The 12,321-nt window shown below is 35.0% G+C and overlaps 1 protein-coding gene across 1 annotated transcript in view; it reads right to left on the bottom strand.

Annotated features, from left to right (window-relative positions):
- Positions 1-1,788: 1,788 nt before the first annotated feature.
- DHX15 (DEAH-box helicase 15) overlaps positions 1,789-12,321 on the bottom strand; it is a 52,305-nt gene continuing 41,772 nt past the window's right edge. The window contains exons 11-14 of the mRNA XM_081245488.1: positions 10,130-10,252; positions 5,269-5,459; positions 3,586-3,755; positions 1,789-2,355 (exon numbers count right to left, since the gene is read on the bottom strand). Coding sequence (XP_081101614.1) covers positions 2,238-2,355; positions 3,586-3,755; positions 5,269-5,459; positions 10,130-10,252 — 602 coding nt within the window. The 3' untranslated portion in view covers positions 1,789-2,237. The remainder of the gene's footprint in view (positions 2,356-3,585; positions 3,756-5,268; positions 5,460-10,129; positions 10,253-12,321) is intronic.

The raw sequence follows: 12,321 nt of genomic DNA, 5'->3' as shown, positions 1-12,321 counted from the left end.
ACAGGCAAATGTTCTACTTGCTGATCGTCTTCCTTCCTTATGCTACATATTCTGCACTCTGTATCTAGGGGTTCTGTATCCATGGTTGGTTGAATCTAGGGATGTGGGACCTGTGTTTACAGAGGGCCAACTGTACTATGCCATTTTATATAAGGGACTTGAGCATGCACGGATTTTGGTATCCACAAGGGGTCCTAGAACCAGTTCCCCACAGTTACTGAGAATGACTATATTCACAACAAAAAGCAGTTCTACTTATTTTAAACTGAGAGATAAGGAGACCTCTCCAGAAAATCTTCAAAAAAGATTTTCTGAATTACTATGGAGGGAATTTTAATATTTTGGTAGGCATGATAATAGGGAATAAAAAAAAACTCGGTTTGCTGTTTCCAGGCAGCCACTCCCAATGCACACTCATCACTTATAAGATACAAACAATACCAGCGATTCCCAGAAACTGCCAAATAACTACCTAACATTGTTCTACATATCGTTCTATAACTTGTTTCTCTATAAGAAAACCTAATGGTCGAACTCTAGATTTTAAAAAGCACAAGGTTAAAAAACACACACAACACACTGAGACCTATTTAAAATTGGATAGATGGCCAGATTATAAAGATATGCAACTGATTTACCAACTGTATACTGTGGTATAATTTTAACAGATAATATATTACTTTGGCAAGAGCTACCATTTTAGTGAAAACAGTCTTATCAAGTGCCTAGACTTTCTTAACCTAAAAAAAAATGCTAGCATATAATATTGCCAATAGTTAACGTAGGATAAATTTTTAAACAATTTAAATGAAACCTAAAATGTTACTTCAGCATGTAAATTACTCCATGGGAACAAAATTAAGCACTTAATAGAAGCATATTAACTCTTTCAAACCACTAGGCATCGTTTAACAATAACAGCTACCTACACTGAGAAGTATCCCAGTAACCTGAAATACTCTTAACTTGCCCAATTAACTCCCTTACACCATATACTAGTTATATGCCTCAAAGTATATTTAAATCCCAACTATGTACACCTATAAATTTAACATTTAAATATTTTTAAAGAGGGGAGAGGGAGAAGAGGCAAGTCCAGACATTAATGAGTACAGTATTTACTCTTCAAGTAAAAGGAACTGATTTACTAAGAACGCTTTGATGGGTCACACCCTAAAGATGGGTTGCATCTAAAGACCCTCTGATGGGTCATTTGTGGTTAAAAAAAGGGTTTTTAACTTGTCTGTGACCTGTTACAGGGAATGGAAAGTTCACATTTTAACACACTAATTACTTTGTACATTGCATAAAACACCCAACACTGAGAATTTAGTAAAACTGACCAAGATCTATAATATCATTTCCTATTGTCTATTTAATACAAACATTTGTTTCAGTGACTAGAGTGCTTAGGATGGTCTAAGTAAAACAAAAACATCTGCTAAAAATGTGGTAACAAAATAATAAATAATCAGTCTTATGGAACGAACTTTAAGATGAAGAGAAAACTATCCTTTTATTATTCTGTCTTTGGGGATCCATTTCTGAGCAAAAACTACATACTTTATCCCATTAGATCACATCCTGACCTAACAAAGTGCTAAGCTATGTTCTTTAAAACATTGCTGTAACGACTACTTTAAAGAGCAACCCTGTGGAAAGATGCTGAATATGTAATCATAGTACACTTACAGTTTAAGGAGAGAAAAAAAAAGTCCCACATTGGGGAAGAGAAGAAGCCATACTTAAAGAGACTAGAACAAAAATATCAAAGTGCTGTGGCCAAAATTAGTATAAATAGACTTTATTGAAGTCAGTGCCTCTGTACTGAGACAGAAGATTGTGTCTACATAAGCACAAGTTGTAACATTTCACAACTTCTAAAAGGAATGTCAACAATTACAACGATCATGCATACCATGGTCGATAATCACATTTTAGAAGCATTTTCAACCATTTCTAAAGAAATGCTTATAACATTGTTATATATAGAACTACTTTCAATAAACTGCAAAACATTGATCGACTTTTCCAGTATGAGCTACAGTGTCAACACAAAAGGGAGGCATAAATGTTTAATTTATGAAATCAGAATGGAATATTTACTGTAAAGAAAAATTAAAAAGCTTTCAAATAAAGGCCATTATTGAACCAACGTGAAGAGCACAACTTGAACTTTTGAATTCATTCATCTTTTAAAGCTGTCCTCTGAATAACTTCAGTTCTAAGCATTGAATTCAGTACTGTGAATATTCCTTGGATTGCAGTTTGGCAATGATGCGGTCCAACTGTCTCTTTGCTTCACACTGTGGGAAATTGCTCATGTCATAATACTGAGGGGCAATTTTCACCAACCTGTCCAGAAGGGGGGGAAAAATTACCAAATTAACAATTAAAGTACTGGAGTTGCTAATGGGATAGGCATTACTCATTAATATACTGATAAAGAAAGGCAAACCTACAAATCCAAATCAATGTTAAAATTACAAGTGCCTAATCCTTATAAACACCACTTTTGATATACATGTTTCTAATAAGCTGTAAATTTTCTGATGGTGGACTTTCCATAAACTTAAAAAAAAGATAAATTCTTATAAAAAATTCTTTCTTTACATTAATACAAAGATATTAACATAAGGTCATTCATTTCTTCACTCTAGAACACTATTTTGACCAACCTCTCTAAGGTTAGAGTACTGAAGGTTCTATACAAGAAACATCCTGGTATTCAAATGACTGGATCTTCTCATTTTCAAAGTTCTAATAACCATAAATATAACTCTATACCCCAAACAATACACTTGACTGAATCTTTTCTAACATTTAGCCATACAATTTTTTCTCAACAAAGCATTTAAGATAAAATGATAATGTCTTACACAATTTAAGTGTCAAAAGTCATAAATCAGTGTAGGAAAGAAGCCTCAAAGTATATAGCAAGTGACATCAACTACAATGAGCGCTTCAGTCCCATCATTCTTGGCTGACGTTTCCTATCTTAAGTTACAGAATAGATTCTGGCAAAAAAGGAAAAAAAAAAAAAGGACACAAGAGGGAGTGAGGTAGTGAGCTACTGAAATGGGTGGGTAATTTTGCTTAAAGTAAGTCAGTTCTGATTACATTTTGTGAATCAAATATGCAATGATACAAAGAGGTATCGTTTTTAATGCTTGCTTAGCTCCTAAAGCACCAACATATAAATAAATAATGGTTGAGAGCTAATTATAGTGGGACAGAGAAAATATAAAGACTGACTGACTTCTGGAACCAGGAGACTTGAGTTAATCACAACAGCAAGAGAAGGGCTCTAAAGACACTCTTGGTATCAGTTAACTGTAACTTTATATTTGGCTCCAAATCCTGCCCATGTCCGTACCAACAATCTCACCGTCCTCTTATCAAAGCAAAGATTTTAAGAGGTAACCATACCATCAGGTCAAAGCTCCATAACTATACACTGGACTATATACCTTATTGATGAAAACACCAAATTCCCCAGAGTGAAACGAAAAACAAGACTCCTTTCAGATTCCATTCTGAGCAAACGGTAACGAAAACTTTTAGAACGAAAGGCGCTGAGCTTACCATTCGGGCTTGATATCTGTACACGTCCGGATGTAATTCTTTGTTGTAAGAACAAACTCATTATAAAGCACCCATTCAGGCTTGTGGTCAAGAACAGTAGAGGGATGCAACTGAACCACCTGGTTATCTTTCACAGTTAAGTAATGCCCTGTTCGTTCTAAATGTGCCACCTGAAACCAAAACCCAGTAAATTAATACAAGACTTCTGATGTGCTAGTTACAGAACAAAAGTGGTGTAAAGCTACCTATATAATTAGGGACAAGCAAGCCTCACCTTTTGCTTTTTATCTGATGGCGATATTTATGTACCACTGCCTAATAAAAGCAGGAATCGGCCAACTACAGCAGGTCAAATCCAACTCACTGCCTATGTTTGTAAGGCCTGTCAGCTAAGAACACTTTATACATCTTTAAATGATTAGGGGAAAAAAATCACAAGAGAAACATTTGGTGACAATGGAGTGGAAATCACATGAAATTTACATTTCAGTGAAGTTTTATTGGAACGCAGGCATTCCCATTTGTCCAAGGCTGCTTTTGTGCTACAAGGGCGGGCAGAGTTGAATCGTTTTAATAGGGACCTACTGGGCCCACAAAGCCTAATATATACTATTTGGCCTTTCCTGCCTTAGACTATCTAGAGTAGGTTCTTAACGCCAGGTGACAACTTTGTGGTAGCTGAACAATTACTAAAAGATTCATTATCTACAATCAAACACAGCAATTGGTGGCACTCATCTAACATTTAACAAATACCAAAGCAGATGAAGACAGCCCTTTCCAATTCTAGAACTCTAGTAATATAAAGAATATGTGTGAATAATAGAAATGAATAATACATAATAGAAAATAAACTCAATTTTATTCAATAAATATTTACTAAGCACCTACTAGGTGCCAGGTACTACACTGCATGCCCTATTTCTAGAAATCCGTAACGCTTGAGTAATAGAGCAAGGCATGAAAATCCTAACTCTAATAAGATCTTATAAGATGCCACAGTAAACATTCTGTTGCTTCGATTTCAAATACAATGAGCCAATCTACTTTCATTCTGACTCAGTGCATTTAAGTCCATTTTATTTATTGAGCTCATCTGGCCTTAAGGCAGGCCACATCTTGCTTAAAAGACAGAGCCAAAGGAGACAATGAAAAAAAACAAGTGGGATATATAAGAGATAACTAAAACCAATCCCATCCCAAGTAAGGGACTGACTTGTTTTCATCAGAAAAACTTTGCATTTTTAAAAACATAATCTGTTTTAAGTCCCTTAAAATAAATACTCACTAGATTTACCTGACAAGTTTTACTTCAGCCTCCAATATAAAACACAAAGCTAAATGAAACGTTTTAAATTATTTTTCATCTCTATTACTTAAATCAAAAGACACGCCTGGCTTTCCCAGCACCAAGTGTCTTAAAGACTCCATTAATAAAAAAGTAATTCTAAAATTGATTTCTATATAACTGGATCACTAATTATGCCATTTAGTGAATTAATTTAGACACGTAAAAACTTCTCAGTATATCAGTTCATTCACGAATTTGGACATAAAATTTAAGATCAATATTTATAGGCATTCTTTAACTGAATTTTTGTGTTTACGTGGATTCCAAGGGCTGCTATAGAAAACAAACATTATGTAAACATTTAATTATGCACTTCTGTATTATCCACATACCTGCATAAAATACCCAGTAACCAAAGCTTTTCTTATATTAATATAATAGTCCCTGCTTGTAAAGTCAGTACTTCGACGAGGCAAATTAAATCTGTCCATAATTCTCGATAGCTGCTGGCGTACATTGTCTGCTGACATCAGGGACCTGTAGTTAATGAAGTTGTCATAACACCACTGAACCGATTCATGATCTACAAAGTTGGAGGGAGGGAAAATAAAAGGGGACATGAATCATCCAAACAGGTATATTATCTAATTAAAAACGGAAATCACTATAAACAGTAAGCTAAATAATCCAAAAGGGAATAACTCACATCATTTTTATAAATTAATCACAACGTTATCAACTTTCCTAAAAATCTGGAGTAAAGTTCAAAATTAGAAATGGCACTAAGGTTTCTAGCTATTGAATGACAAAACAATGGTTTTTGGATAAACTATTTTAATTGTACTGAGTTATTTACCCATAAACATCCACCTGATTGTTTTCCATAGTCTGACAGGGGTGGGTTGAGAAAATTTGGAAAAATGCCATGTCTTTCTCATTTTCAAAGAAAAAACAAGCTTAGATTAAGACTATCAAATACAATTTAAAAGTTATAAAAATGAACTTCAAGTGACTATTGTGTGCACCCCAAACTTAGTGTTTAGAAGTTTTACTGTGACCCATGTACCTCTTAGTGGTTTAAAATACAAGTAACATAGTTTACAAGGATGTCTGGAACACTCATTCTTATGTTTAATAAACAAAGCTTATATCAAAGCACTTAAAGTAATTTCACTACATGTATTTTGTTTATTATCAAAGGGATCTTTCTCCATTGATTAATCCTTCCAACTAACCTAGAGATGCTCATATAAGAGCTCAAACTGTAGCATCATGTAAAATATCACACAGTGTCATCTTTACGTCTCAAAGACAGTCACAATGGAAAACTGCATTATTTATTTCAGAGGCCCTTAGATAAATAAATCTAAGAGGGTTATTCTGAAATGGGGGGGGTCCTTAAAAAATTACAACTATGATGATCCTTTTCCAGCTATGTGATGTAATCTTTGGCATAGTCCTTCCTCCTTGGTTCTAGGATTCTACTAATTGTAATATATATATTCTTAACAGTTTGTCAGCGGAACAACAGGTATATTAATAAATGTTTATCCATTACAAAATGCAGCCACATTTCAGAAACAGGGTAGGTGGATAGATGGGGTAGTAAATGACCTTTAAATTGAAGAACTGACATGTTAAAATGTCCATTAATTAACCCATCTGGAATGAGAAATAAAAGGTATCCAACTGAACATACTGACATTTAAAGCAAAGCACTGAGTATCTTCAGAGATGAAACAAAGAAAGTATGTGTTTAATGAAAGGTAACGTCGAAACAGACAATAAAAAGGGGGACTTCTTAAAAGGGTTGTTCATTTGCTGACTCTGATCTGGGGTGTAGTGTTTCTGACGTGCTAAACTTTTCACAGAATTCATACACTAAAGAGTAACAGAACAGGAATTTTAAGTTGTCAAGATAAACAAATAGTATCTGATGGTTTTACTATGTCTCTAAATTTTTGAGAAATAGTTTGATAAATGGGAGGAATAAAATCTAAACATGGGAACATTTTATTAAAATAATTCTAGCTATATATTTCTCACAGTGAAACTACTCTTAAGATCTAAAGCCAAACCATTAGCACAGACACACACAAACAGAGAAGTTAAGGCACTGCAAAATAACTTAAATCTAGTTCTGTTTCCCAAGTGTTAAAACAAATAATATAAAGACTGATTTATCTTTACTATGTAATCAATCATTGTCTTTAATGAAATAGATCCTCTTGACTAATATCTGAAATATTTGCTAATATTTGCTAGTTTGCAAATACACAGTGTTTCAAATACAACACAGTGTCACTTAAAAAACAGTTAAAACACCCCAAATTCAATAAATGGATATGAAATGTCCAAATATTATGTGGAGATCAAAGTTTGATGTTATTTTTAGAATAGCTCTCCTTATTTGAAAAGGTGGCAGTGATTAAAGGCTAAATGTCCAGTCATTCTGTTTCCTTTGACCTTATTAAGAAAAGCGTATCGAGGAAAAGGTCTAAAACTAACCAACAGCTTACCATCCCTATGGCAGTGAGAAGCATTTAGCATCGAGTGAGTAGATGCTCCCATTCTACTTCATGACACTCCCTCTGCTTAGAATGGGTAGAATAAAGCTTTTATAGGTACCTACTGTTCAATATTTTCCTAGAAAGCTCCCAACTACCAAATATGTGTATAAAGCACAAGCATTCTTTAGCAATTTTATCATTTAAATCTTAAAACTCCTCTGATACTGTAATGTTACATTTATACGTAAAAATGAAAACACACAATTCCACTATAAATCTTAAATTTCATTTTCAAACCGAATTATGAAATCCAAATACAATGCTGTGCTAGTTATCATCAAAAGCTTAAATGACAGGGCCTCCCTGGTGGCGCAGTGGTTGAGAGTCCACCTGCCGATGCAGGGGATACGGGTTCGTGCCCCGGTCCGGGAGGATCCCATACGCTGCGGAGCGGCTGGGCCCGTGAGCCATGGCCGCTGAGCCTGCGCATCCGGAGCCTGTGCTCTGCAACAGGAGAGGCCACAACAGTGAGAGGCCCGCATACCGCAAAAAAAAAAAAAAAAAAAAAAAAAAGCTTAAATGACAAAATAACACAACCTAATTTTTATAAGAATTAAAATGTCCTATGAGAGAAACAGGGTTAAAAAACCATGCTGCTCCTACAGAAATCTTTTCATTTCCACTTAAAAACAGTACCTTAAAAACGTCAAGGGATTCTGAGAACCAAGATGGGTGTGAATCTGCTCCTTCTGAAGGCAGTTATCACAATCTGTTAATAAGTTACATGTCTGGTGGTCACACAGTTATCAACTAGCATGTGATACAGTTCGCACCACAACAGGAATATAGTGTATTTCTTGAATTGACCTATCCCATTGGGAATAAAGGCTTTAACATTATGCATTATCAATACTTTGGACACAAGAAGGATAAAATTAATTTTCTGAAGTAAACTATGTATTGGCCTTCATCTGTTTCTCAATTACTTTTCATTTATCTCCCTTATCTGCCCCAAATTTGTTAGATCCAGGAAGAGAAGGACTCTACCTTTTCCTTATCTGATATTCATCAATTCTATCAACTCATATCAGAGTTCGTGTGTAAGACACAGATGTGCAATTTGGCTGCTAAGGTCCTTGTTCCTCATACTGGCCCTCTAGCACTTCTGGACCCTGAATGAATAAATTCACCCCGATCCCCAAAGAGATGTGCCAAAGTCAACAGACTATTTTAAGAGTATAAATAGGATTTTTTGAGAAATAAAAATGAGAGTCAAACAAAACAAGGAGTGCAAAATTTGAATGTCTATATAATAAATTAGGAAACTAAATTCTTATCAGCAGAAACCACAAACTTTCAGAGTGATTGAAGACACCACATTCCTGGAAAAGGGTGATGTAGGGCTATCAGTCTTTGATAACGTATCACCCAACAGGTTAACCTACCGATATGTAGAAATCAAATACTTTCAGAATCTACTGCAATTGTTTCCACATTTTTTTCCCTTTACATTTCCTCTCATTTAATTTTTATAAATAGTGCATTCCAACAAAAGCATCTGGCAATAACTGTATTATTACCACTATGTTTCCTTGTTTTCAAATAACTGGAAAATGTTTTTCATGTTGCTAAATATTCTCTGAAAACATAATATAAAGCTAGAACAATATTTCATCACATTGCTTTAGCATAAATCACTGAACCATCTTTCTACTGGTGGGCATTTAGGTAGTTTCCATTTTCCTTTACTATGATAGATAACTGTGCGATAAAAAACTTGAAACATATCTCTGTCCACAGAATGCTAAAAGAAAATCTCACAGATTACCTCTGGGTCAAAGGGTTTGAGTTTGTTAAGGTTCCTAGTAACATAAAATCTACTGCTTTTCATAAACATAACATAAATTTACATACCCAGGTCTGCTGTAAGACTGCTCCACTAAACCCACTCCTACACAACTAAAGACTACTTTTCTTTAACCTTTGCCAATTTTATAGGTGAGAAAATGGCACCTCTCAATAACAATGCATTTATTGAACTACAAGTAGAGTTGAATTTCCCCCTCATGTTTATGGACCACTTATAGCCTGAGAATGGTCATTCACATTTATAGCCTGTATTTCTATTTTGTTAGTTTACTCTTTTGTAAGAGCTATTAGTAAAAATATTAGACAGTAATAATTCTATAATACAAAACCATTCACAAAAAATGCAAAATTAAAACAAAAGTATATCAAAATCTGTATGTTCATGGTAAATTTTATACAAGTATTTTATCTTTATTTCTCTGTATTTTCCAGCTTTCCAGTGCTTTTCCCCTGGTTATAAAAGTAAACAACTCTGGGGGCTTCCCTGGTGGCGCAGTGGTTGACAGTTCGCCTGCCGATGCAGGGGACATGGGTTCGTGTCCTGGTCTGGGAAGGTCCCACATGCCGCAGAGCGGCTAGGCCCGTGAGCCATGGCCCCTGAGCCTGCGTGTCCGGAGCCTGTGCTCCACAACGGGAGAGGCCACAACAGTGAGAGGCCCATGTACCGCAAAAAAAAAAAAAAAAAAGTAAACAACTCTGGAAAAGATGGGCAATTTCTATTTTAAATGCCAGTCATGAGTTTTTTCCTAAAGGATCTCTGGGTTTCTAATGTAAAGTTGTCATGGATAATAAACGAAAGTGAGATGAAGAAACATCTTATATGCTGCAAGTGACATTTAGACAAAAGAGTGCATTCAATCTAATTTATACTTACTTTGTTTAAAAGCGTGGTAGACATTCAGCAGTGTCAGATGATCTCCATCTATGTGGGCAAATCTCATCTTGGCCTCATCTGCGGCTTTCTTGGCCTCCGTGGGGCGAACAAAACACTGTGGGACTAAACAAGGTTGGTATGGGCCCAACACAAACGCCCATATCGATGAGTCACGCATTCACAGATAGAGGAACAAGGCCTAGCTAGGTCAGTTCACAGAGCATAGGGCAGGGCAGGATGGCCTCCAACTGCATCTTGGACTGTTTACTACCTTGATTTGGTACATCAACACCTAACCACATCTGTAAGACAAGAGGGTTTCAAAGCTACAGAGTACCTGATTATTTTTAACTAGATCTAAAAGTAGGCATCAAAACAGCTATTCTGAAGGCCATCAAGATACTAGAAAGCTAACTTATTTCAAAAACCAGTGCCGATAGCTCTACCAATAGCCAGAATTACGGTGTTAATAGCCTTTTAGATAAATAAAATTTTTTAAAAGGCCATCCATTGAATCCGCTGAATGGTTATGAAAGTGATGAAGCTATATTTGCCCACTGCAGAGCTAAAAACAACTTTCCAACCAGTGTACTGCCACATTTCTATTATAATTCTTCCCTAGTGCTGTGGCTATTACCAACTGGTGGGTATCACTATTAGCACTGGTGAGCAGAAGCATATGTAAACATAAAAAATATCATGAAATCTTGGGTTTTGATGATAGCAGTAGTGGTGGAAGGTTAAACCGCCTCTGAATTAAGAAAATTCAAAAAGGCTGGGAATATTTGGCCTAGTTTTCCAGCATTTTAAGAAAAAGATTAGAAAATAAAGTCCCAAGTTCTTTTTTTAAACTGTATTTGAAGACTTCAATATAAAAGCAGAATCCAATATTTTAAAAGTTGACAATTAGTCTGAAACGGTCATTATTTCAAGGGTCATCAAAATATGTAACTACAGTATTTGTTTAGAGCCTCAATATTAATTCACATAAAACTTTAAGTTGTTACATACAAAGCGTGTACTATATTTTTTGAAATACAACTTTCCTTAATTCACTTTAGTAATTCCATAGTCATAAAAGCAGTATGAAAATAAAAAGACTTAACAACTTGGGACTTTGTGAACACATTTTTAAAGCTCTTAAAACTTTGTCAATAAAAAAAATTATAAATTATCAGTTCAGATAAAAGATAATGGGAATAATCGACAGTGAGATCAAATACAGTATCAATTACTCTTTGCCATACAGTTTCCCCTTTAAAATGATTCCAAAGAAGCCAAATAGAGACAATGACACATAATCACAGTAAATACTAAGTCTTGCTTAATGTAACTGAAGCAAGGTAATAAATAAAAGTACAGAAACCTCTCATAGCTGTGAAAGTTGATGTGAACTAGCTACCAGAGTTAAATATTGGGTATAAGAAGCACTCCGTAAGGCCCCTGATTTGTACTATTTATATCAGGACCCGAAAACTTCAGAAACTCATTAAATGGAAAACAAAGCATTACAAGCTCAGCAAACTGTTTCAGTTCCATGACTTCTTCCTCACGCTTTAACATTTTCCCCCACAAATGCCATGCTTAATAACCGCTGCACATAAATGTTCACTCTCTTGATGTGCTAAAGATGACCAGTAAACCCTACGTTTTGTAGAACTATTACAAGTAAGAGATGTAGTTGGAAGATCTCAACTGCATCATAATGACCAATTTTTTTAAAGGGCTAATTTTCTAAACTCAAACAATGGTAACTGTATAGTATGCCTGATAAGAGAACCTAGAAAAATAAAAACTGGGCAGATAACAAATACACAATCTGTTAAACTCTTGCCCCACACTTTCTCTAAAAACTAAAATGTTGGGTTAACTACAACTGGGAGAATCTAGCAAAAACAACATATAAGAAAAGGCAGACAACAACCTACCACCACCTCCGCAAGAGACTACAATTTCATTAAAATGATTCGATACTGCCCTGCCCATCTGCTCTGAGTCTGATCAATCATAACTCTGCAAAAAAAACATTTTAGCTAGTTCTTAAATTAAAAATTCACACCATTAAAATATACATCTAAACTAAGCCAAAATTTTTATATTTAGAAATTTAAAAAATTTCCTCCTTTAACTACATTTAAGATTTTGAATTATTTGAGGCATTTAATTATAAATAATACCAATAAACCACTCTA

The sequence above is a fragment of the Mesoplodon bidens genome (assembly GCF_964165515.1).
Source record: "Mesoplodon bidens genome assembly, chromosome: 1".
Classification (NCBI taxonomy): domain Eukaryota; kingdom Metazoa; phylum Chordata; class Mammalia; order Artiodactyla; family Ziphiidae; genus Mesoplodon; species Mesoplodon bidens.
The sequence above is the reverse complement of the archived record's forward strand: the minus strand, read 5'-3'. Positions and strand labels throughout refer to the sequence as shown.